Raw genomic sequence first — 27249 nt, 5'->3', positions numbered from 1 at the left:
TTACAAAGTAGCAGAAGCCGATATTTCTCTTTTTTAAAGATTTTATTTATTTTTTCATGAGAGACACAGAGAGAGGCAGAGACACAGGCAGAGGGAGAAGCAGGCTGTATGCAGGGAGCCCGATGCGGGACTCGATCCCAGGACTCCAGGATCACACCCTGGACCGAAGCGAGGCGCTCAACCACTGGGCCACCCAGGCGACCCAAGAAGCCAATATTTCTTAAATATAAAGTCTCTCTAATGGATATCAAAAATAAAATCTTAAATTTGATGCCAGAAGAAGATTCATTGTCTTCCATTTATATGTCATGAACTTCATCTTCCAAACACATCAAAAATTTCTCTTCACGTGGGTACTTTTAGACCATGGTTCTTCTACTCTCTCATTAATGCTTCCAAATTTTGGCATTCTTGACATCCACTTTCACTCCTCACTTCCTTGCTTCTCACAATCAGACACCATCCTGGTCTTCCTTGGCACCATTCATGCCTGACATGTAATAGGCCACCGAGAAATGTTTGCTGGTGAACTCTCAGAGACTGCAGTCTCTGACCTCACCATTCCTCAAACCTTCCAAACTGACTGACCCCCTCCTCTCTTCTGCTTAGCCATCACAGGTATGGCCATACTTGGCTGCTAGTCAACACTTGTAAGTGCTCTATCTCTAAGATTTCAAACCCAAAAACTGGACTCCTGATTGTAATCTCAAATCTTTACCTCTTCTCCACTGCTGCTCGCTCTTGCTAAACCCACAAGCCCCCCTACCCCTAAACTTCAGTCCATTCTCCTTTCCTAACTTTTGGTCAAATGAAAAATGTTATAACCTGTGCTCTGAATTAGCCCTGAACTCCCACCTTGCTTTTTTCTATGAAGTCATGTGCTAAGTAGTTCAGTCTATTGTGAAAAGGATGCTAAGAGAAAAGGGAGTTTAAAAAAAAGAGCTGGTAAGGATCACCTGATTCAGCCCTTTAAAATAGTACATGAGGAAAAAGATGATGACTAGTCTTTTTCAGAACCTGTGATTGACCCTTTCCAGGTCTCTCCCCCAAACCCTGCCCAGGCTCCTTTATGTCTTACCTATTCCCTACCCAGCCAGGCCCCAAGAGAAACTATTTCAGTACCATTTTCCTTGGGCCCTTGTCCTTGCTGCATTTATCTTGCCAATTTCTAATCTTCTGTTTTTTCTGCTTTTCTTGGCTTGCTGAGCATTGAGCCACTTCCATTTCAAATTTATCCTAACTAGATGTTTCATGTTGCTTTGGAATCCTTTCTTTCTTACCCATTTGAATTCCTTTCAAATTATCAGTTTCCCATCCTACTCTCTTACTCTCTGCAAATGAGTTTACTGCTCACTTTGCTTAATGTTTAAAGCCAAGGAAAGTGCTCAAAGAATAGAAAACTCTCAATCATTTGCTATTTCCTGAATATACCATGCTCTGCTACATCCATGACTTTCTCACTTTGATCTTGCTACTGAAATGCCCTCACAGCACCTTTGGATATCTATATTAGGCCAGCTGAATATCATGTCTTACAAGGTTCCCCACCTAGTTCATTTTCTACTTTAGTTCTCAATTTGCATCACTTTATTTTGATATAATTTCAGACTTAAAAGTTGCAACAGTTTTATTCATATACACATAGAAAAAAGAATCTCAGGATGCCTTTCAATCAGATTCTTAATATATTAACATTTTACTACATTTACTTTGTTCTCATTCCCTCTCTCTCTCTGTACATTTGTTCTCCTTCCCTCTCTCTCTCTCTGTACATGTACACACACACATGTATTTATACATATACATAATCTAAAGTATTTGGGGATAAAAGTATCATGTCTGCCAGCTAATCTTAAACAGGTCAGAAAAAATACATGTATACACATATATACATAACTATATATATACATGTATATATACTCTGCGTCTGTGTACGTATATATATGTATATTTGAAAAAAGAACTTTATTGGCTCCTCTTCCTCTGCTCCTCTGCTTCCTCTGCTCCACAACTAAATCACTTAAGAACTCTAAATTCTACTCTGAGTTCTCCTATCTACCTCTGCACATTCCCTGGGTGGTTTCATCAGTCCCAATGACTTAAAATACTGACCCTATACTGATGGCTCCCAGATTTATTTTTTAGCATAATCTCTTCCCTGAACTCTGAACTCTAATATCCAACCGACCTATTTGAAATCTTGATATGGACTTCTAACTGGGACATCAAACTTAACATAACCAAAATGGAATTCCCCATTCAACCTGTTTTTCCCTCATCTTCATCTCCATGCATAATACTACTATTCACTCAGTTCCTCAAGCCAAAACCTGGGAGGCATATTCAATTCCTTCTTCCTCTCCTCCCCTCATATTCAACCTACTGATCAACTCTCTCCTCTCTCCCTCTCTCTCTCTCTCTCTCTCTCTCTCTGTCTCTCTCTCTCTCTCTCTCTCTATATATATATATATATATATATGTATATATGCTGGGTCTTCTACTTCTTTCTCTCTATAGCTCTCATTCCACTCCAACCCATTATCACTCTCATTTGGCCCACTATAAGTCTCCTGTTTGGTTTCCCCACTTCCGTTCTCACCCTCTTATCTATCCATGGTCCTCAGAACAGTCAATACAATCTTTAAAAACAAATAAGCCATATTATGTCACTGCCCTGTTTCAAATCAACCAGTGGCTTCAGATTGCATTTCGAATAAAGTCCAAATTCCTTTCACTGGCCCCTGCTTACCTCTGAGATCTTTTCTCCTACCATTTCCCCCAGCTCGCTGGACTCCAAACATGCTGACCTTTATTAGTCCCAGGATCATGTCAAGATCATTGCCATCTCAGGGCTTTTGCATTTATAATCCCATCTACCTAGAATGCTTGGCTCCCCCACCCCATCGAACCCCCATCAAATTTACTATGGTTGACTCTCATCCTTCAGATCTCAACTCAAAAGTCTCTTCCTCACAAAAGCCTTTCTGGACTCCACTATTAATAAGTCACCATCTAGGGACACCTGGGTGGTTCAGTGGTTGAGTGTCTGCCTTTGGCTCAGGGAGTGATCCTGGGATGGAGTCTCACATTGGGCTCCCCACAGGGAGCCTGCTTCTCCCTCTGCCTATGTCTCGGCATCTCTCCCTGTGTCTCTCATGAATAAAAAAAATCTTAAGAAAAAAATAAGTCACCATCTACTGTAATTCCTTGGTTTACTGTCTTCATAGCACCTATCTGTATCTGTAATTGCAAATTAGTTAACTTGATTCTTGTTTGTTTCTCCTACTGTAACATATGTTCCAGGAGAACTGGAACTCTCACCACAGCAGTCTTGATGTACACTCAAAGATTGGTTGATGTGGGTAAATCATGTTTACATATGTATATATGCACTATCAGTAAATTCTCTGAGGGTAGGTATCATGTCTTTTTCATCACTTTTTTTTCTTGTATATACAAGGCACTTAAATATCTGTGGAAGGAGTAAACTAGTACATGTCTTGGTTTTTTCAAAATATAATTAAGATAGGCAATTTTTTTGTCTGGTTAAAAAATATCCTTCCACCCCCCAATCATTTACAACAAAACATCTTATCAAAAAAATCAGCATTTCTCAGGATTTTTGTGCTGTTCTATTTTCATTGAGGTGATAAGACAAAGGAGGTTTCACAAAGCAATCTTTGATTTGTCTCCCACTTAATTCTTTTCATTCTCCTGAAAAAGACATACTGAAAACATTCCATTCTCTCAATACAGACATCCTAAAAGCATTCAAATGTCACTCAAAAAAATTTTTTAAAAGCCACAGAAACCAACTATTCCTTGGAGTTTTTTTTTCTTTTTTGAGCAAAGGAACATTGTTTACAGCTTGCCCTAAGGCTTCTGTTAATGTTTGTTAGAATGGGGTGTTGCAATTAGAGTTGCTCTGTTCTTCTATAATGGCAGACTGCTGCAGATTAATTTTCCTCGATGCATATATTTTCAATGACGTAGAATGTTATAAATTGCTTCCAATAAACAGGAAGAAAAGTCAAAAGTGTTTTCTAGAATCTTCTCCTCCTCCCCTTCTTTTTAACTCTTATCTAAAATTTAAAGGAATAAATATTATTTTAATGTTCTAATTCCTTTTAGTTACTGAGATAACTTCTTAAGAAATTAAACTTTTTCTCAGTTTCAAGCATAATGTATATACCTGGTCAGTATACCGTCACGCTTCAATACGAAACTTTTCTATAGAAGGTGGAATATTGTATTATCTGTCTTTCCACTAGCACTAGCAATACTTATGAATTGTAAGTAAATGATCAAATGTTAATTTAAGTCTTTAAAAAGGAGATGTCAATCTGTTTTCTAAAATAAAAACAAAAATTATCCCCTTATTACAGAGATGTTGCAACTTTTTTTCATTAACTCCACCATAGATTATGAATAGTTTACTATGTAGCATATACATGAGACATACAGATTAACATATGAGTTAAACAAAAGTTACTGATAAGAAAAATATAACTTCTTTTTCCATAACATAACAATCCCACCACACAAAAAAGAATTTCTATTAAAATTCCTATTTTTCTATCATTTTTCTTAACTAAAATTGAATGGAAGTCATCATTAAAGATATTCAGTAATCAAAATGATCCACAATATAATGTTGGTAGTGTATGTGAAATGACTATAAAAGTAAAATGAAGTATGACATTATAGTAGGATAACTACAATGACATCCTTGGCTACTGTTGGAAACCTAAGTTTAGTAAAACTTTAAGAAGAGGGGAGGTGCATCCTTAAAGATAAAAATAAATTATTAGAGTCAGTTTTAATAAATTCTTAACTTTATTTTGCAGTCCATGCTTTGAAAATGGAGTAGCAACTGATAATCCCATCAATTCTTTTGTCTCAATATTAATGATTTATATAGAAACGATAAAAAGAAAAGTTTCTCAGAAAGATGGAATTGTTCATTGTTCTGGTGGATATGTAAAAACAATGCTGACTCAAAAGCAGCCAAGTGGACAGCTGCAGATGCTGTACCCAATGGAAATACTAAGCAGGCATAGCACAAATCAATAATTAACAAAGCAGATGCACAAAGCTTGATGAGGATGAATAATTGCATAGGCAGGAATGGTAAAAGGAGCTGATAACAGTACTAGTTTTGTAAGAAATTAGATAAACTCTTTGTATTCACAAATTTGTTAGCAAGAGTACTTCAATGCCTAACAGTACACCAAGAATATCTTTTCAAAATGCTTTGATTCAATTGATATGCACCTTTAATAACACTTATCACTAAAGATATTTAGAAATCAAAATTATCCACAGGGAAATATTGGTAGGTTGAACATAAAAATAATTTTAAAAGAATGGAATAGTGTTCTAGGTGCATCTAACTATAGTAGCTTAAATTGTGTATATTTGGAATTCTTAAGTTTAATGGAATGTTGGAGAGAGAGGTGTACCTTTAGGGCATGTCCTTTTCTAACTTTAGTGTGCATGTGTGTCACACTAGCCAGTCAGTAAGTTTCTTGAGGACAGTGTCACGTTTTATAACGCTCTCTAAAAGCACTAAGCCCAATGCCTTTATATAAATATTGATTTTTTTAGAATGTAATGACAATGGACAATATGATTAAGCATGCTTTAGTAAAAGCATTTAGAGTAAATTCTTTACATAGATGCTGAATATATGACTCAAACATTTTTTAGGAGTCTATCTTTTTGAGTAATAACTTCTTAAATTGCAGTGACTAAAAACTAGAAATTTGCAGTGGTAATAGATGCATTTTTATAGCAAACTTGGAAAGCAGGTCTCAGAGTTTTAGTTATATAAGATAGGTATGAAAGGTTCATTTTTAGCCTTCTTTTCCTTAGGACATATATTGCAGGAATAACTGTCCTTATGAATGCAAGGATTCATTGCCCAAAATTAAATCAAGTGCTCTAACCTGAAGATTCATTCTTTACATGGCCATTTTATATCATGCTATTTTTTTGAGTTATCACTGAAAATGCATACTTCTTTTGTCTATGTGTTCATTAATTTACAAATATTTATTGAGTACCTACTTTGTACCAGGCACTATTTTATTTATTTTATTTATTTATTTATTTTCCAGGCACTATTTTAAATGTTGGGAAAATGGCAGTGAACAAGCAAAAATCACTGCACTTATGGAAATTTTATTCTAAGGATGGAGGGAATAAAGATAAATCAGTAAAATATATGATAAGTTAATGTTCAGTACCAAGGGGAAAAAATAAAACAGAAGTAGGGTAGGAAGTCTGTGCAAGAAGTAGAATTTTAAATTGAGTGGGAGGCCAGGAAAGGCCTCACTGAGAAGTGACGTTTGGATTTAAGTCCTGAAAGAGGTGAAGGAGCTTAGCCCTTTGGCTGAGGGAAAAGCATTCCAGGCAGGAGAAACCCCAGGCTCACAAAGGCCTTGAGGCGAAACAGGGCTGGCACAGTTGAGAAGACGAGGAGGCCAGTCTGTCTGGAGGAGACCGATGCCGAGTAGGGGAAATGAGATCAGAGGTGACAGGACGCTAGGCCATAAGGGACCTCAGAGGGAAGAGGGGAGCCCTTGAAGGCCTCTGCACGGAAGAGTGACACCGGCCGAGCGGGATCACACTGGCCACGGAGCTTTGGAAGAGGGCGAGGCTGGAAACTTGGAGAGCTTGTAGGCCACGGCTGCGACCCAGCAAGAGGTGGCGGTGGCTTGAACCGGAGCGCCGGCAGCGGCGACAGCAGTGGCCGGATGCCGGGTATACTTTGAAGATACTACTCGGAGGATTTTCAGACAGAATATGTGAGGTTATCTACTATTTGTGATAAAGTTAAATTTCCGCTGTTCCCTCCTAATTGATCAAAAAGTCACCAATTCTCACACATTTTCTGTCATTCCTAGATGATGATGTTGACATACATAACTTTTGCCCCTGAGGTTGAAGACGCATCTCAACGATTTCTGTGTCCTGTGTCAACCTTGAGGGAGGCTGAAGAGAAAATGTGGCTCGGAGATGTGACGGCGCCAGCGGCAGCTCGGGGCTCATGCTAGCCCGGCCTGTAAGCTCCGCGGGGCTTGCCTTCTGCCCTCCTCCGGGCCCGTCTCGGAGCCTTGCACACGTCAGGCTCCCCCCAAAATGCCGGATTGCTGTAGACTACATGTCCCGCGGGGTAACGCACCGGAAGACAACATCCCGCCAGGTCCAGTTAGCATCCTCCTGCCAGGACGCTCGACAGGTGAACGTGTCCGAGATGCTCATTAACACGGGTCAACAAAGGGCGGAGGAGTCGGCTTTGCAATGCACCACTGGAGCCGTCCTGTCACTGCACCTCCGTCCCCTGAAGCTCCCGCAGCGCTAAGCCCCCTGGAGCGGGGCACAAACGCCCACCAGCGGCCCGGGACCCAGGCGGCCTCTCGCGGGCCTGCGCTGTGCATGCCGGGAGTTGTAGTTTCCCTCTCCCCCGCCCGCCTTCCCGCGAGCCCGGCCGCCGGCGCGCTAGCGCCCCCAGCGGCACGCGGGCTCCGGGCAGCGCCGCGCTCGCGGACGGCGCGGGGCGTTGCCTAGCAACGGGGGAGCGGCGACGTCACGGCGGCCGCGCGTTTTCAGCGCCGCTGCACCGGGTCGAGCCGCGGCGCGTCCCTCGTTGGCGTCCGAGCGTCCAGGTCCGCCCTGCCGCGCCTCCGCCTGCCCCGGGCGCCGAGCGCCGCCTGCCGCCGCGGCCCCCCGCGAGGCCCGGGCCGGGAGCTAGAGGCGGTCCGGCCGGCTCGCCCCGGGCCCGCGCCCGCGGCCTCGGCGGGACGATGCTGGAGTCCATTCGCGTGACGGGTGAGTGCGGGGCAGGCGGCCCCTGGGCCGGCGGGGCGGGGCGGGCGGGGCGGGAGCACCCCGGGGAGGCCCCGTCCCCTTGGTCGCCTGTCGTGGGCCAGCACGTGCCGTGGGACCTGCGGGGGAAGGTCGGGCGCGGCGCGGCTCGGTGGACGCGGCCCCGTGGGCGCCCCCCCGCAGCTCCTGCCCCGGCCGGCGGGGAGCGGCGCGCAGCGGGGGCGTCTGCGTGTGTGGAGCTTCAGGACCCACCACCACCGAGGGGGCCGCAGCGCCCGTTCCTGCCGCGGCGTTGGTCCTCGGCGCAGGCGGAACCTCGGTGGGTGGCAGCGGGTCCCTTCCTGGGGTGGTGCGGGGCCCGCTGAGCAAGGCGGCCAGACGCAGGTCGGGGAGTTCGCTGGCCTTTCCTTACCCGAAAAGGGAAAAAGTGTGGATGCGGAGCCGTTTAGACAGCATCTCACACACCGGGAGGCTTTCCCTCCTTGGCCGCTGTCCCCGCCTCTGGTTCCTGGGACATTTCTGCAGACGGGGCTCGTAGTCGCCCAGCACCGCGACGACCACCAGCCGAGGGACGGGTCAGAGGAAGTGCCCGACCCCACACACTGTGTCACATTTGTTTATTTTATTTTTACTCATTTATTTAGTTTTTTTACCATCTGGCATCGCAGTTCCAGACCATTTCTTTCCTATTCGTATTTAAATCCTGCAACTGGATTCCTTTCCAATGAAAATGCTTGTGGTCTCGATTTTACACTGTTTTATTTCATGTTCGGTATTGTAGAAAGTGGAGCTGATCCTGTGCTTCGATTGATCTCGTCGTTATTTACGTTGACAGGAACCGCAGGACTCAAGATCTAAGAAGCAAACCTAAATCGGCATTAGAGTTTTTAAGAGTGTGATTTGATGCAGACACTACTTTTTCATCCCGAAACACAACGAGAATTTTGAAAAGTCCCTTAAAAGTACCCTAACTTCTTTTTGTTTCGGGGCAGGCAGGGTCTCTCAGCTTTGGCACTATTAACATTGAATTAATGGACAGTTGTTTGCAGTGAGGGGGGCTGTCCTGTGCATTGTCGAATGTTTAACTAGCACCCCTGGTCTCTACTCACTACATGTCAGGAGCACCCCCCTCCCCCATACACAGTTGTGATCACCAAAGATGTCCCCAGACATTGTCAGGTGTTCCCTAGAGGGCAAAATTACTCCCCTTCCCATTTGAAAACCACTGCCTTGGAGAAAAACAAAGTGAAGGTTTTTAGACAACCATTCAGAAATAATATCAATTAAAATAATTTCCCCAAAGTAAAGCAATCATTGCAGAAAGAGAATACGATGATGACAATAATGGTATTAGAAAGTAGGTACCCAGGCAGCCCAGGTGTCTCAGCAGCTTAGCACCACCTTCGGCCCAGGGCGTGATCCAGAGACCCAGGATCGAGTCCCCACATCAGGCTCCCTGCATGGAGCCTGCTTCTCCCTCTGCCTGTGTCTCTGCCTCTCTCTCTCTTTCTCTGTGTGTCTCAGGAATAAACAAATAAAATCTTAAAAAAAAAAAAAAAGTAGGTATCTTGACCATTCAGTCAGCAGTAAAAATGGGATCTCCTGCTTTTCAGTAGGCAGAGTTGGTAGATTAAGGAGAGGTGCTTTATGAAATACTAGACTCATTGCTCTGCCCCAATTCAATTTCTGTAATTTAGTGGCAAAAATCACTTCAACTCTGCACTGTTCGCAGCACTTCACATATTTTAACACGTTCAGTCTTCACACCAGTACTATGAAATGTGTAGTAGTATTACCCCATTTACAGATAAGGAAACTACAGCACAAAGAAGTTAACTCATTCAAGGTCACAACTACTACTAAACAGCCAAGTTTCCGACTGGAGCAGTTCCCTTCCAAAGCCCATGTTTTCAACCACTACGCTATTATAATGACTGTATGTTGACTTAAGCCACAAAGTTCAACATGAACATCTCATTTAACATCAGGGGTATATTATCTGATAGTTTGCTCCAGGTGTTTTTTTGTTTTTTATCACAGGCAAGCTGTAAATAAGTTTTGCCTGGAAAGATCATATTCTACTTGATTATAAAATTTGCAAAATAGAAGACATTTAGCTCATTCAGTGAGTAACAAAGCTGTCAGAAGCCATATAGGATTATGTTAATTTTTGATTTCCTACTGCCCATATTTTGTATGGGATATAAGTGATTAATGATAAGAAGTGATGGATGGATCATCTGAAAATGAAGCTCCTTTGTAACAGAAGCAAATGTTTAAAAATACTGGAGACCAAAGTCTTCTTAAGGCTACTGTTTGGCCATATGGGATGAATACACTTAGGCACCCAGCTCCTCTTTGTCTTATAGCCAGCCGTAGGCACCTGCCATTAAAACTTGCCTTCAACATCGCTAGTTGTTTCACTTTTTTAATGCCATCCTGGTATGATTTTTTTTTTTCTCAACCTTCAGGCATTCAAGTCTTGTATCCTTTCTTTCCTCTCAAATATTACCTTCCCTTGGCTACCTCTCTGGCCATCCTTTCATAAGCAAGGCATGAGTGAGCAAAAACATGCACAGGTGTATGCCGTAATGAGACTTAGAATTTCAGTATTGGAGGAGGCCATCATACAAATGTAGAGCTGCAACTGTGACAGGTGCTTCAAAGAACCCTCCAGGGAAGGTTTCCTGAACAAGTGACATTTGAACTGAAGGGTGAGTGGGAATTCATTTAACACGGGTAGGAAGGGCTCTCCAAACGTAGGGACAATATAGGAAGAGTGTCTGGAGGGAGAAAGGTGAGAGTGAGGGATTGGCAGAATGAAAGGGCATGACAGAATGAAAGAGTAGACTGATTAAGGGGAACATGGTGCAAGGAGGCCAGAGAGGTGGAGCGACCTGACCATGAGTGACTCCATATGCCATGGTTAGGAGTTTTGTCTTCATCCTAAGTAGAAAGCCATGGGGAAGTTTGTTTTCTGGCATGTTCACTGTTTCAGATGGTGTGCAAAGTGATTTCCTGTACCATTATTTCCTGGCATTATAGAATACCCTGCATATTTCTAACTGTAAAATAACAATACAAACCATGACAGTGTCAAGACCTAAAGAATCATTGTTACTAGTTGAGTAACACTGAAGTGCTCCTAACTGGGACTGGGACACTTTTGGGAGTCCTGAGGTTGATTTTCTCCGTTCCTGAATGATACGAGCAGTGCCTTTTCATCTCTCTCTCTCTCTCTCTCTATCCCCTCTCCCCTCTCTCCTCTCCCCTTTCCCCCTCTCCCCCTCTTAACTTACAGTTGAGAAACTATATTGGGTTCTGTTGAATTTAGAGATGTTAAATTTAGTAGGTTACTTGTTATAATGCAGACAAATAGGGCCATAAATATGTTTTCAAAGATACTGATTTTTTCATACACCATTTAAAACATTAAGGTGTAACTTATATTCAGTAAAGTTCACAAGTCTTAAAAGCGTAGCCCAATGAATTTGTGCATATGTAACTACTGCCTAGAAGAAGATATAGAACATTTCTAGCACCCAGTACCCTGGTGACTCTTCCTAGGTTATAACCCATCCCTCAGTGATAACCACCATTCTGATTTCTAATACCATGAATTAGATTTGCCTGTTTTTGAACTACATAAAAATGAAATTGTATGATATGTACTCTTTTGATCTGGGTTTGTTTATGCAGTATTCTCTGATATTCATTTGTATTGTTTCTTGCAACTTCAGCTGCTTTTTCATTGCAATATAGCATTCTGTTATACAAATTACCACAATTTATTTTTTCTGCTGTTGATGTTATATCATTTCAATTTTAAGTGATGAACTACTTGATAAAGTGTTTATTTTGTTCAGGAACTATATTGTTTTGCTTTTCCTTCTCTTTGTAATGCAACCTGTCCTCTTGTTATGTAAAATTATGCCAGGTTCTCAGGTTTCATAAATGTTAGTGAACTGTATGAAATTGCCATTTTGTGGGTCAAAATTGCTGAATGGTATTTTCCACCGGGCTTTGTTTCTGGTGATCTAATCTTCCTTTCAGACAGAGACCTCATAATTACTTCATCTCTTCACAGTTGTGAAAAACAAAGTTGGGTGAGTCTCTTTCCCATTCCTTTAGATGAGGAACATGAGGCACTGATGGGTTTAATGATTAGACTAATATTACAGAGAGGTCATTGAAAGAGCTGGGAATAGTAGCCAGGAATCCTGGTATCCTTTTCTCCTGTTCTAGATACAAATTAAGCTTTCATTGTGTTGGTAATTTCAGTATATTCACCTACTTGTGAATATAGTGAGTATCCATTTTAATGTAATATTATTTCCCCTCCTCCCCCAATAAGGGTGATCCAGTTGGGGGGAATGATTTCTTTGATCAAGTTATTTTTGTTTAAGGTTATAGTGAAGTACATTGCTGATGGCTAAAATGTCACATTACGTAGTGACTTTTAATATATGAAAGTAGAATCAATTACCTTATTCCTTTTCTGAAGAACATGAGTACACTTCCCCCAAAGAAGCCTGCATATGTTTTTAACAAATTTTGATTTTCCAGGAAAAAGAATAATAGGATGTTCTTCAGTGAAATCTTTTTATTGGTCTTTTATTATGTTTTTATGCATGTTTAAAAGTTACTTTTTCTTGAAGAATAGTTAAAATGATAAAAGAACAACACTTTAGTTTGTCTAATAGTACATTTTAATGCAACTGCAGCAAGATCGGTGTGACTCTAAGAAATTACTTTATATTCATCTTGTATGAGTTATTTGATCACCTTTTACGGACCTGAGTCCCACTTTCACAGACTTCATGGGAGATCAGCATTTGGCAGGATTGGCGTTTTATTAAATAAATACACTATTGGCACTCCCAAACCTTCCTCATCAGCAGAAGGAGCTTAAAAAGGACTGATGGTAAACCTCTCAGGTAGATAATTAGCATGTGAGCCAAAATGCTATGACTCCTGGGGGAAAAGGGTCTGTCCTACATACACTGTCACCTCTCTTCCATTTCCCACTCCCCATCAAGGGCTTAGGCAGGTGGTTCAAGACTTTTGTTAAGTATCCTGAAGTGTATAGGTTGTTTGAGGTGGAACAGAATTCTGAATTTAGAGGTCACTGATGCTTTATGGTGAAAAAAGAACTCTTGAGTTGGGCTTTGTGGTCATAGAGCCACTAAGTCTTAGGAACCAAAGAAAGCATTTTTACACTGAATATTCATTAAAAAAAAAAAAAATCAACATGGGCAGCCTGGATGGCTCGGCGGTTTGGTGCCTGCCTTCAGCCCAGGGCATGGTCCTGGAGACCCTGGATCAAGTCCCCCATCAGGCTCCCCGCGTGGAGCCTGCTTCTCCCTCTGCCTGTGTCTCTGCCTCTGTCTCTCTCTCTCTGTGTCTCTCATGAATAAATAAATAAAATCTTTAAAAAAAATCAACATACATGTAATAAGCCATCAAAATTAGGAATTCTTTAGCATAGTTTTATTCATTGATTTTAATTTGGTGTAACTTTCTCCCTTTTTATTATGAAGACTAAATGAGAAAGAACCTGATTACTCCCTTTACCTTCCTGGCTGTGCCTACTCCTCACATGACTTTTCCAAGTTTGTGATGCCCTTAGTCTTATCTCAGTTTTCTTGTTCTTTCCCTTTTAGTGTCCACTTCAGTCTTTCTTTCCTAATGACCTCTTGTCTCATAAAGTTGTATTTTTTTAGGGAGACTGACATTGTTCATGGGCGTTGGGCTACAGCCTGGCTTCTGGTGATCCTTAGCCTGTGTTGGCTCAGCCTGCCCAATGTGAACTATCAGTTGGCAACGCTTAAGTCTGAAATCCCGGAAGAACTGAGACCTACTGGCCCATAATGAAAGTTTTGTTTGTTATGTTTATTTTTGGCTGTTTTTTTTTTTTCCATTTATTGAATGGCTTCTTTGTGTAGTCAACCTTCAACATTAACCTGTGCAGTCTAGCTCCTGCCTCTCAGCTTATACGTGTAGTACACATTTAGCCCCTGCAAATTTACCCTTTTATCTTCAAGACACCGAAATGCAAATTTCACATCTTGGCCTAGAAAATGTTAACTGGAAGGACTTTTAAGTACCTTACATATTTGGATTATTATCCATTTTTGACCTGGTACTTTACCAGGTCTTTATCCTAAACCCTACGACTTCTAAGCTTTAACAACTTATGTTTAGGGCAGGGTTTCATTATCATAGCACTATTTTAGGATAGATATTTTTGTTGTCGGAGTCCTGTGCATTAAAAGATATTTAGCATCATCCTTGGCCTCTACCCACAAGATGCCAGTAACACCCACCCTCGGTGTGACAATCAGAATGTCTCCAGACAGTGCCATGTGTCCCCTGGGGAGCACCATTGCCTCTGGTTTAGAACCATTGGTTCAGGGTTTTCCCTGTTTTATTTATACTTCTGCAGTGATTTAGAACTGTAGAATGGTCCCAGAACTACAAATAACTTGTTTATCCACAATGGTTGGAGAGTGACATGTTTAGGGTCCTGCCATTCATTCATTCATTCATTCATTCAGTGTACATTTATTGAATGTCTATCAGATCCATGCTAGATGTGGAAAAGGAAGAGATGAATAAAACAGTTCTGATACCTGTCTTAGTATATCAGTTATTTAGAGTACCATGTCTTATTAGGTTCTATGTTCTGTATGGAGGAAGAAAAGAGGCAGTGCTGCTCTACAGACATAATATTAAATATCTGTTGATAATTGAGTGGCCATATAAAGGACAATAAGCATGGACTCTATAATCACATACACATGCATTCAAAACAGTTTTCAATTCATTACTCTGTCATATAACCTTGAGCAAATTAACATTTCTGAGAGTTAAGTGACATAACATGTACAGTTTTCTGTGAAATTCCAAACTCACATGTGTCAACAATTGATATGTTATTATTATTTATGTCTGCTTATTATAGAAAGGATCCCTGAGTGTCTAATCTTAAATGAGTGAATGACAGATAGATGTGAATAAAGTCTTCAAAAAATTTGAAATAAAATAAATTATTTCTAGGCAGGCATCTGTGCAAGTCAGCTAGCATTGAAAATCCTTTAATAATAGGAGTCAAAGATTGGGAGCTAGAGCCATAAGGGTCCATGAGACTTGGAAAAAAGAACTGGTTGAAAGAATCATATGTCATTTGCAGAAAGTACTTAGGAAAGGTTTATAAGCAGACCTGGCCAGAAGTCAGATTTGTAGACAGGACTTGAGCTGGAACCTAGTTCTAATGAGTAGGGTTTAAGACAAACTCACTTTGTCAGTTTAGACTTAAATCTGAAAGTTCTTAAAGGTCTAGCTACAATCTCACCTATTTCTCTTCACATTGTTTTCTTCTCTGATCCCTAGGTTATTGATGTATTTTCTGTTTTTCACATTTCAACTTATGCTACTTTGTATTATTATTCAAATCTTCATAGGACTGCCTTGCTTCCAGAGCCAGATTAGAAGCTGGTTAAAGCCAAAACAATGGACTTATAAAGATGCTTCTCAAAGCCATGTACCCAATTAGTAGTATTCCATGTATTTGTGGAATGAAAGAATGCAAGTCAACACAGCTTTAAAGTAGTGCATGAGCATCAGTATACTAAGTGATTTGTACCTCTTTAAATCAACCAATCGAGTGACATTACTGAAACATGTTTTAACATACACATATCATTTATTTAATTTTAAAAATTATTTTTGTGGTAAATAGGGCAGTGTTCTTCTCTTACTGCTCGCTATCTTTATAGCACCCAATTTCAAGATTGTGTTGGATTTGAAAATCCCTTGGATTTTACTTTGGTATTGGTAATACTATTGAAAATTGTATCCTTTCTGTGAAAGCATATTCTTTGGTAGAGTTGAGTATTCAAATTATGTATGTATGTTATCTCATATTAATATTAAATTTTGATCATCTAAATGGTATGAAGCTGAGGATTTTTATAGATAATTCATCATATATATGCTTATATAGAAGTGACAATGTCTAGCATGACCAAAGTTTAGTAACACTTTTTAATATTTAAAATGTCTTTCTAAAGATTGTTGCAAAATTTATAAAGTTTACAGAACCTTCAGAATACTTTTTGTATAATAAGCAGTTTGCTTCATCTGGTATCTTTGTTATTTCTTTTGTTTTGATTTTGTTTATTAACACAGAAAAGCTTCACTGGCCTGAGCAAGAACTTGCTAAGAAGTCTGTTCTAAATGCAGAAGAGTCATTGATCATTGACAGCAAAAGAAGCATTTCACATTTATCTTCTGGAATACTGAAGGACATTTTCACAACTGGAACCAGTAGTTACAATGTCCTACTACAGAGCAAAGAGGAAAAAAAGCATCATTCACAAAAACAGTCTTCCTCTACCTACTCCAAAAGATGTAGAAAACCCAGCAAATCTCCTAGTTCTTCTCGTAGTAAAGATCTTCGCAAGATGAAAGCCCCAATGCCTGTGATGAGCAGTGGTACTTGGTACTGCCTGGAAAGGCAGCCTGGTGTTTTTGTCACTAGTTCAGTGTCGAGTCCTATAAAGTTTACACATGATATCTCTGTTACAGGAAGCAGCATAGTACTGCCACCTAAACCCAAAAACAAGGTAAAGCGACGCCATTTCTCTTCTCTGCCAAAGCCAAAGCCGCAGCCTCAATTGTCTAGAAGTTTTGAAAAAGGAGATGACTTTTCTGGGAAGAAATTTTGTATACTGACTGCTATAAAGCCCACCAACTTGGAGAAAGAGAAACTGAGATTCTTCAAGTCTGACTATACCTACAATCCTCAGTTTGAGTATGCAAACCCATCTCTGCCAAGTGTGTTAGCCAAACACAGCAATGCATCTGACCGATTTCTTAAACAGGTAAAACACTACTTCAGTAGTGATATTTCATTTTTATGTAACTAAAGCAATTATTTACAATCTTATAAAAAAAGACTTTATAACATATTTCAGTTATTTATGTTTTATAGTTAACTTCCTTCCTGAACATGTAAATATGTGATAGGAAATCTCCAGGTGAGTGCCATAGCCTGTTTGTAAACTACTTTGCACTAGTTAGGATCTATGTGACAGGAAACTATATTTGTAAAAAAAAAGCTTCAGATTCTGGTTCCAGGCTTTCCTTTGGGAGATACATACCTGTAGCCCATTAGCCAATTGATAGACAGGTGTTCTATGTAGCTTACACTGTGTCTGTGTTTTCTGTTTGATTTTGAATATCCCTTAGATGGATCCTATAATCTTTCGTTCCCTTTTTTTACATTCCCACCTTACTTAGGCTTCATAGGCATTTTGGAGAGCGAGGCTTGATACTTGCCCATGAACTTTATAATGCTTTATTGAAATTGTTTATTATCATCAAATAAATAGCTCACTCATTTAAAGAAAATAATGGAGTTTTAAAAATTATTTTCAGTGTTAGCAAATCATGATGTGAGTGATTTGAACACTTTCCAGGTTGCTCAATTTAGACACTTAGCACATAGTTTTGTGTGTTACAGGCTTATTAATAGACTTTGAAAATCCATGAAAAATATTGAGAAATTGGCTGAAGGGCATAGTGTTGAAATCATAAAGGTAGACTACATCTTGTTAACTTTCTGCACGTTTTTATTAATACATGAGGTTCAATTTGGCTTTGTGAGTGATTGAAATCTGTTTGTAGGCTAGGTAAAACTGCATGGTTCCATTTGCCTGTAGTGTGTGCCCTATTTTAGCATTTTTGCTACAGTACAGTTTCTTCAGCCTATGACCAGCAGATTTTTTGTTGTGACAAATGATACAGTATCTGATCAGTCTTTCGAAGCCATTATGATGTAAAGCTCATTTTAGGATTACAGTAATTTTACTTTTGCTGTTTATTTTCCTTTGTTAGAAGAAACCTCATCTGCTTCTCTGGATTTTTAATGGGTATTCACTTTTCATTTAAATGTGCTGAGATTGTGCTAAACGCTGATAAAAAGGTCAACTATTGTTTTTATACCTGTTTTGACAGTCATTTTGTTTTTTGTTTTGTTTTGTTTTGAAAATTGAATAGGGCTTTCACTCATTTAAAATGTATGATAATTATAAAAATGTTCTTTGCTTTTTCCACCCATTAGTACTAAAAGAGATGGTTGAGATTTACTTACCAATATTCTTTTTGTCGTCTAGGCATTTGGTATCCTACCCTAATCCCTACAATTTGGGAAGGACATTTCCCATCATTAGATCAAAATGAATGTTCTCTCATTTCCCTGGAAGACAATTAGGAAGCATGAGCAGCTACAGACTGAGAATTGACCCTGCTTGGCTTGTGGCTATACAGTCTATTGGGTTTTTTACATACTTGGATTGCTTTGAGTATGGAGCACCAGCAATTGTAGCTGGCTGTACTTCACCATTTGGGAGAATGCTCCCAACAAATGCTTTGTATACTGTTTAAATCAAATGAAAGGGATTCACTAGAATAAAACCTCCATAAGATATACTTAAATTCCATTCAGCATCTGACTGAATTATGACATGATGTTCCCCTCCCCAGGTGTGAAGTAAAACCATAGTTTCAGAGCTAATCTCAGGATTCAGAAACATGCTGCACAACGAGGCCAGGGTAACTAAGTTGCCCATTGGTCTCTGACCTCCACCCTCAAAGCCTTGTCAGCCTCTAGCAGATCATCTTCCTAGTGTCAAGATCTAAATCCTTTGGTGGCAGGTAGTCTACACTGCTGTCAGAGAGTGACCATGGTCCTCTAAAATGCACAGTTGAGCAGAACAATGCAAAACTTTCCTTGTGCAGATAAGTCTGTCAGAGTAGAACCAAAGTAGTAATCAAGCTCTGGTCATTCCCAGTTGATTGTCCCATCAATGTCAAGGAGTTCCAGAATTCAGGTTTTTGTCATCTAGGCATTAGGTTCCCCAGGAGACAAGGCCTTTGAGGTGGTTCATGGAATCTAACATGGGCTATAGCACTTGAATATAACTCCAGGTGAAGCCTGCTGGCCAGTTGCTGACAGCTCCTCAACCTGTTAGTGTGTTTAAACTTGACAGAAACTCAGAATATCAGATTTCTGTGGCTCTGGACCTTTGCAGGAAAGAGTGCAGTGCTTCCTGGGGACTGGAGGCAGCTGGGATAAGAGAATGCTGAAAGCTGTTAATGTTAAGGGTCAGAGGCATCCTCACCAGTGGGTCAGAAGTGGATCTTTAATGGCACCCCTATGCGGGAAAACTGACAGCTGGTGCACTTTGTGTCCTGCTTCCTGGGCTGACTACCCCAGGAAACCTAGATACCAGATCCACTTGGCTTTGCACTCTGTACTTTGTTGAATAGGATTGGTAGTGAGAGATGAGAGGAAGAGTCTTCAGGGTGGTAATAAAAGTCCTTGAACTATTTTCAGTATTTCCAGCAGTCAAATGGAAATTACATATTTACGTGATAGAGCCAGGGGACAGCTTAAGTGATTTGTTTTCTACCTTCAGGCTGGAATCATATCTGAATCATATCTCAGTGTAGATCCAGGCTAGCTCATGCTAACTAGAAGTTCTGATCGGTAGAGTGGTATTTAATAACATTGGGAAAATAAGTCAACTTTTGTTTGGCTAGATAAGATAAAGGTTTTGAATTATTTTCTTACCCATTAATAAAACTGGAGCAGTGGGTAAAATTAGCGGTGGGTAAGTGGGGAGCTTTTGTGTGAGACAAGGAAGGCTTTGGGGTGTTGGGTAAAGACCTTGGGACAAGTCTACCCTCTGGCTGTCAGGGAAAATTAAAGGTAGGCGTGTGCATGCAAAAGGAGTTGACAGAGCAGGCTGGAGACTGCTGACTTAAAAAGTTCTGCTTGCAAGATTAACCTTTGCCTGGTATCTGGGAACTTGACTGGTAAATGGTTTCCTACCTGAAATAAAGCTTTACGTAAATGATAAGAGTAGCTTGCTGTGCCTAAACTGTGCAGACAGTGTCTACATTGAACATCTCTTTTCCTTTTGGGAGTGTTGAATTTTGGAACGTGTTAGGCATAGGGGTGCTTATGTACCAGCCCCCAATAAAAACCTTAACAAGTTTCCTTGGTAGACCACTCTTTACATGGCGGTGACTCTTAGAATTCAGTTGCTAGAGAAATTAATTGTATCCTTTGTGACTTCATTCAGAGAGGATTCTTGGAAGCTTGCTTCTGGTTTCCTTCAGACTTTACTGGATGTAAGAAATGGGGAGTAGTGGGCTTAGGTTGATCTCTTAAAGGCATTTATTTACACTCAGAATTTAGAAAAGAAGAAAAAATTCTGTCCTCAAGTAAAACATCTATTTGGGCTGTTGTACTTGCTATTTGTTTGAGATTCCTGATCTGTTGCAAGGTCTGGTGGCTTCTATAGCTTTTGTTAAAGGGCCATTGTATTATGCAGTTCTAGGGGATGCTGTTCACAAATTGAGTCTGGGCCCTACATTTGTATAATAGGGTTAATATTTACCATAAACATGGGGCTCTTTGGCATCATAATACTTATCTAATATTTTTTAGTTCTGTGATCCCTTGTACAGAAGGTCAAGTAAATTAAGTATATGCTGAGTTAGAAATTTCATATTGAGGGTATAGCTGGGGAAGAGTGAACAAAAAAGCACAATTGTTCTTCATATAATTATTATGAAATAGCTGACACTGCCTTTTTTGTTTGTTTTTTTAGGACCCTTGCTCCCCTGTATTCCATTAAAGTTGCTTTGAAATTTCAGGACAAAGTAATATAACTATCAGTGTGTGACAAATTAATACTAGCATTGATAGAGTACTTAATATTTGCTTGTTAGGGTCTGTTTGCTTAGTAGTTTATCCCTATTTTCATCTTTAGTTCCTCCATGAGATGTAGTACTTATAATTTTACCAGTTGAAAAAATCGATCTAGAGAAATGATGTAACTTTTCCTGTGGTCACATATAGTAAATTACAGATCCAGGAATCTGTTCCAGTTACTTCTGTTATTTATACAATGGCCTGTTGGCAAACTAGCTCTCAGTGGCCATGATATAAATATGAATGCTTCCCCTGCGACCTATTTCAAGCAATGTAACATCACCTGGCTTGCAAATAATAAAAATTCAGTCAGTTCTCACAAGCCAATATGATGGGGCTCCAGCATACCACTGTTTCACAGCATGGTTTTAGCCTGGTTTTTCTAACCCTGATGCCACCACCTGTACCCAAATGATACTAGATGAAAAGATCCTGTCATTTTGCTGGCAAGAATCCATGCCTCTGGCATGAGGTTATTATAGGGACATTGAAAATCTTTTTTTGCCTTCTATAATATACCTATGAAATAGTGATAGTTACTGTTTTTTGGAAGCTGTAAAACAAAAGTATCTATAAGGGCATCTTTCAATTATGGCTTCAGTCTCAATTTAGTACACTGGTAATTAGTGCCTTGGGATGAATGGCAAGGTCAAAACTGGGCTCCTAGTTTATAAACTGAGTAAATATTTAAAAGAAGCAAATACAAGGGCTTCCCAGAAAGACTATCCACATTATAGGCAGTTGATTTCTCTCTCCTTGCCCCTGTGACTCTGCAAGGGAACAAAGCAGAAACATCCCTACCATTAAAGCTCCCACAATATATTCCTTTTCTCTTTTATTACTATCCTAAATATTGCATTTCATTTTTTTTCTTTCTATTTCACACGGAGTACACACAATCCAGAATTACAAGTGTTAAAATTACATAAGCAATTACAAGAAACAAAATAATTGAAAATAGTTTTCAAAAATTCCTTCTACAATGAGATAGTGTATCCAGTGTTTTCCTATTCCTAAGAATTTATATTTTTCAAAGTAACTCTTTGTAAAGATAGTTTAAAAGAAAAAGATTTATTTATTTATTAGAGAAAGGGAGAGACAGCTTGGCGGGAGGGGCAGAGGAAGAGAGAGAAAATCCAAGTAGATTCCAGCGTGGAGCCCAAAGGAGGGCTCCATCTCATGAGCCTGAGACCATGACCTGAGCAGACACCAAGAGTCAGATGCTCAATCAACTGTGCCACCCACACGCTGCAATAGTTTTTATTAACCCATGTTAATGGAAAGAAACACTTACATGAATTAGCTAAAATAGAGATTTCTTGCTCTCTCTTTATTGAATAATTCTCATCAAAGCAGCCACCTTTGCTTTCCTGCTGGGTCAGTGCTATACCAGCCATGGGTAGTTCATTAGGGTCAGTAGTAAGTAATAAACACAATAATAGAAAAAGCCACAAACCGTGGTATGAAATGGAGATTGTAGAAAGCAGTGATACTTAAAATCAAACATCTAAGTAAAAATAAAACACTGAACTGATTTATAAAGAAAGCTTTTGAATTTTGATATAGTTCTAGACATCTTGCATCATAATCTCTGCAGGAAAAGATGCAGTTAGGAAAGAATGCAGGATTAAAAAAAAAAGAAGGAAAGAATGCAGGATTAAGTATTGAGGAATGTTAGTGTAGATGAACAGATACTAAAGACTTGCAGGTACTAGAAGAAATGTGCAGATATGTTTGCAAAATATTGGTATGTCAAAAACCTACAATAAAACATCTTCATCTTTTTTCCATTGTAATATACCAAAGTACTCCATAAATGTTTGCTTGTTAATCTTTACAATATCTTAATACCTAACCCTCTCAATCAATAGCAAAATGGATTTAAGGTGTTTATATAAGAATTATTGTCTTTTATATATGAGGTTTGTTAGACATTTAAATGTAACCAAGAAATTGGAGAATTGCCTTTGTTTAAAAATAGTTTTGGATTTGGGATTGATTTGTAGATGTCTTGCTCTGTAGAAGAGAGATGGGCTGAAGTTTTCCTTGCACATTATGATGCAGAATGACTATATTTTTATTTTTATCCCTAGACTACATATTCTTATAAATATGAAGCACAGTTTCAGCTTCATTTTCCCATATATATATTGAGGGAAATAGACTCTAAATGATTACTGAGAACTATTTTCTAGGACCACACAGAGGTATCTCTCAGTTGAGGTCTAAAAATATTGTAGCTAATTAAATCAAGATTCTGTTTTATGTCACATTGTATATCTAATAATGTCATTCATTTTGTAAAAACATTTAGCTCTTCTTCCACATTACATACTAATAGAAAGGTTCAGTTTCTGCTAGCTTTGTTAATTGAAAATTCTTTTATTTCAGGTAATAGTACTTTAAAACAACATAATCGGCAAATAAGTTGGTTTGTTAAAACTAGTTTTCTAGGGCCTCCTGGGTAGCTCAGTCTGTTTCAGCTCAGGTTTTGATCTCAGAGTCATGAGTCCAGGCTCCATGTTGGTGTCCACACTGGGCATGGAGCCTGCTTCAAACAAACAAAAACACAACTGATTTTCTGAATAAGTGAAATTTGTTTCTCCAGGTACAAAAATGTAAAAATTAGACGTTTCAGTGCAGTTCTTTCTACAGCATATGTTCAGTTCGACAACTCAGGAGAATACTTTTCAAACTTTTCTAAGACAGTAACCTAAGAGCAGAAATGTAAAGAAAGTAATCAAGGAAATTAGGAGCAAATTTGTTTCATCTTAAATTCATGTGAATTTTACGTTATACTTTATATCTTTGTGCTAACATAGAAACATGTAAATTGCTTGTCTTCAAGTAAATGTTGACTGCTAATTCAATTAAACAAAGGCTATTCAGACCAAAGAAAACCTGTTTGTGGGGCACATTTATCCCTTGGATTGCCAGTTCATCACCTCTCTTTTACCAGATCTGTTGAATATAAGCTTTGTTGTATTTGGACCTCTGGTTAGCTTAACATAAAGACTTTTTAAGTGTGGTCCTCAGAAAACAGTGTCTTGTATAAATGGAATAGATAATTCATTGTTTATATTAAAACTCATGCATTGAAATAAATACATAAAGTCACATCGTGTTCTAAAGTAAGATAGGTGTTTTTTTTTTTTTTCTTTTTTTAATTTTTATTTATTTACGATAGTCACAGAGAGATAGAGAGAGAGGCAGAGACACAGGCAGAGGGAGAAGCAGGCTCCATGCACCGGGAGCCCGACGTGGGATTCGATCCCGGGTCTCCAGGATCGCGCCCTGGGCCAAAGGCAGGCGCCAAACCGCTGCGCCACCCAGGGATCCCGGTGTTTTTCTTTTTTGATAGAAGCAACTTAATTCGAAATTAGATGCCTTCACTGATAGCAGGGTGTCTTGATGTAATATTTCTTTAAGGCTAGGTTTTAATTGTACTAACATTGAAGGAATTTTATCCTGGTAAACTCCTAGTTGTTCAAACTTAAAAAAGGGAGGAAAAAAGAGAAGTCTCTTTTAAATTAGATCACTCCTTCTATGACATAGTTTTCTGTTTAGCAAATCACAAACCTTTCAAAGGTAACCTAAAGTTACAAGACTTTTTTTTTTTGTTTGTTTAAAGATTGACTTTAGTATGGTCCATATTAGATTGGAGAAGTGGAATCATTTCTTAACCTACCAGCAGAGGAAGATTTTCTTATATTCAGAGATGGAAAATACCCCATCAGATTGTATGTCCTTGGAAGAAGTGACCTTGATGACTCCTTGAAAGAGTGTTTTGTTGATTTGCCTTTGAAAACAAGGTCTTGGCTATAGAATAGTTTGAATGGCTGCTTTTTCCTGGTAGGTGGTAAAAGGAGAATCTTCGTTACTAAGCTTTTTATAAATTTCTCCTGGTAGCAGTTACCTTCCGATATTATTGGTACTCGTCTTCGTATTCAGACTATTCCCAGCCCTGCTGATACAGACATGAGTAGGGGAGAGCAGGGTGGGGAGAAGAAAGCTGCAGATGACATCTTTGTCCTACTGTGTTCTTTTACTTGTTCCTTCTCTGACGTTAGATTCAGTGTCTCATATCTAGTTACTTCCTGGGATCTGCATATGTAGAATATAATTTTTTGAAATACTTTTGTTATAATTGGATCATAATCTACAGTCCATTTTATAGAAAACTGAACTACGTGTTGGCAAAAGTATTTGCTTCAGTCTCCCCTGCTCTCCGTACTGTGTCAGTGTCTGTTTCTAAGATACAAATCTGATATTGTTTGCCTTCCTTAAAAACTTCAGGGCTCCTTATAATTCAAGATTAAGTCTAGAATCTGTAGTACGTCCTATAGATCTTTCATCTTTCATGATCTGCTTTGAGCTTGCTTGCATTTTCAAGTCAAATCTATAATTCCAGCTCTGTGCATCTTGTGCAAATTACCTATCACGGCATTTATCACACTGTTATCCACAAGTTTTTTTTTTTTTTTTTTGTCTTCACCACTAGACTGACTTCTTTGATATAAAGTGTATTTTATTTAGTTCAGTTATTCCCAGAATCTAGCACACTGGCCCTAAATAAATGAATCTTCTTATGCCTCTTCAATCTAAGAACTGTGTATTTTACTTTCTTTACTTGTATATGCTTTTGATTCTGTTATTTTTGCCTGGAATGCCCTCTATTTCCTCTAGTGCCCATTTTTATTTACTCTATAATCTCACATTATATATACCTTCAACAGAGTATTACTAAATTATGTTGATTTATATGTCATCTCTGCCAGTCTAATGGTTAGACAGGGACTTAGATTCAGAATGAACAAAAGTGCCCATGGTTAGGGGTGCCCAGCTGGCCCAGCCCATAGAGCATGCAACTCTTTTTAAAAAAAATTTATTTATTTGAGAAAGCAAGAGAGCACAAGCAAGGTGGGGGGAGGGAGCCCACAGAGAGAGGGAGAAACAGACTCCCTGCTGAGTAGGGAGCCCCAATCTGGGTTCAGTCTCAGGACTCTGGGATCATGACCTGAGCCAATGGCAGAAGCTTAACTGACTGAGCCACCCAGGCAATCCTAGAGTATGCAGTTGTTGATCTTGGGGTTGTCAGTTCAAGCCCCATGTTGGATATAGAGATTACTAAAAATAAAAATTTTTTAAAAGATTTTATTTGTTTATTCATGGGAGACACAGAGAGGCATAGACTCAGGCAGAGGTAGAAGCAGGCTCCCAAAGGGAGCCTGATGCAGGATTCAACCCCAGGACTCTGGGGTCATGACCTGAGCCAAAGGCAGATGCTCGACCACTGAGCCACCCGGGTGTCCTACTTCAAAATAAAATCTTAAAAAAAAAGTACCAGTGATTAGTACAAAGAAGATGAATGAATGAATGGTCTTTATTGATAGTATTCTAGAAATTTAGTAATGTGCTTTTTTTTTTTTTAAAGATTTTATTTATGCATAAGAGACACAAAGAGAGAGAGGCAGAGACACAGGTAGACAGAGAAGCAGGCTCCATGCAGGGAGCCTGATGTGGGACTCGATCCTGGGACTCCGGGATCAAGCCCTGGGCCAAAGGCAGGTGCTCAACTGCTGAGCCATCCAGGCATCCCAGTAATGTGCTTTTCAAACAGTGGATCTGTATTTGTGGCCCAAGGATCATGTTTAACTCGAATGTATGTTTTTGGGGGTTAGCATCGTGTCTTCCTTAAAACATTGGAATATAAAGATGCTCTTCTTTTGTTTCTCCCAGATGTTATATTCAGTGGCTTTACACAGTGGTTATTGCTTAGAGCTGAAGGTACTGAGTGTACTGCTCTAGTGTCCCATCAGTTTGTGACTATAGTACCTTAAATGGAGGCCTAATGATCTGATTGAGTAATCCATATCTTACTTTGCTGCCAAGAAGCAGTAGCCACCATTGAAAAATTCAGTCTGCATTTGGGATTTTGCTTTTCATCCTGAGAATCTCAAAGTACCAGAGAGAGAGAGAGAGTGTGTGTGTGTGTGTGTGTGCGTGCTCACACCTCACGCTTATCTGAAATAAGCATTTCAAATTGATTTGAGAGATACTGCATGAAAAAGAAGGTCATATGAGTTGGAAAACACAAAATATTATATTCATCCCCAAGATTCACCATGTAGAGCATCATAATAAAGGCTTGGAAGAGTCTTGTTTAACTTTGTTTAATCCAATATTTTCTAAACACATTTGACCATGAAACCTTTTTAAAAATGATTGTCTTGTTAGCCACTGTTTCACAAGAAACAGTTTGGAAAACACTGGCTTACAGGAGTGATCCTTATGTGATCTCCCAGGGGGGTAATTCAGTATTTGGATACATGGTAGGGGAAGAATTCTAGACATTAGAATTTAAGAAAAGGTGAGTAATGAAGGGGGAGGGCTGGGATTGGATGGAGGTCAAATCAGTTACCTTAAATTCTAAAATTAAAACCCAGATGTCTTCTGCTGAAACTGTATACAGTCATATGGGAAATAGATTACCAAACACATTCACAGTGTGTCTCTTTCCCTCCCTCCTCTCTCCCTCTCTCTTTCCCTCTCTCTCTCAGCGTTGTCTCTAGCTCTAATTTCGTCCTCACAACAACTCTTTGAGGTAAGCAGGGCAAAGATTTTCATCTCCA

At 39.5% G+C, this 27249-nt stretch overlaps 1 protein-coding gene across 3 annotated transcripts in view; it reads left to right on the top strand.

Annotated features, from left to right (window-relative positions):
- The window catches only part of MATCAP2 (microtubule associated tyrosine carboxypeptidase 2), a 62879-nt gene that overhangs the window by 6044 nt on the left and 29586 nt on the right, over positions 1-27249 (top strand). Inside the window, exons 1-2 of one of the 3 annotated variants that reach the window (XM_072764735.1) lie at positions 7630-7833; positions 16021-16715. In XM_072764735.1, the coding sequence (XP_072620836.1) occupies positions 7809-7833; positions 16021-16715 (720 nt within the window). In that variant the 5' untranslated portion in view covers positions 7630-7808. Of the gene's footprint in view, positions 1-7629; positions 7834-16020; positions 16716-27249 lie in introns of those variants that run through there. The other 2 variants (XM_072764734.1, XM_072764736.1) reach the window with 2 other exon arrangements.

The sequence above is a fragment of the Vulpes vulpes genome, chromosome 7 (genome assembly GCF_048418805.1).
Source record: "Vulpes vulpes isolate BD-2025 chromosome 7, VulVul3, whole genome shotgun sequence".
Classification (NCBI taxonomy): domain Eukaryota; kingdom Metazoa; phylum Chordata; class Mammalia; order Carnivora; family Canidae; genus Vulpes; species Vulpes vulpes.
The sequence above is the reverse complement of the archived record's forward strand: the minus strand, read 5'-3'. Positions and strand labels throughout refer to the sequence as shown.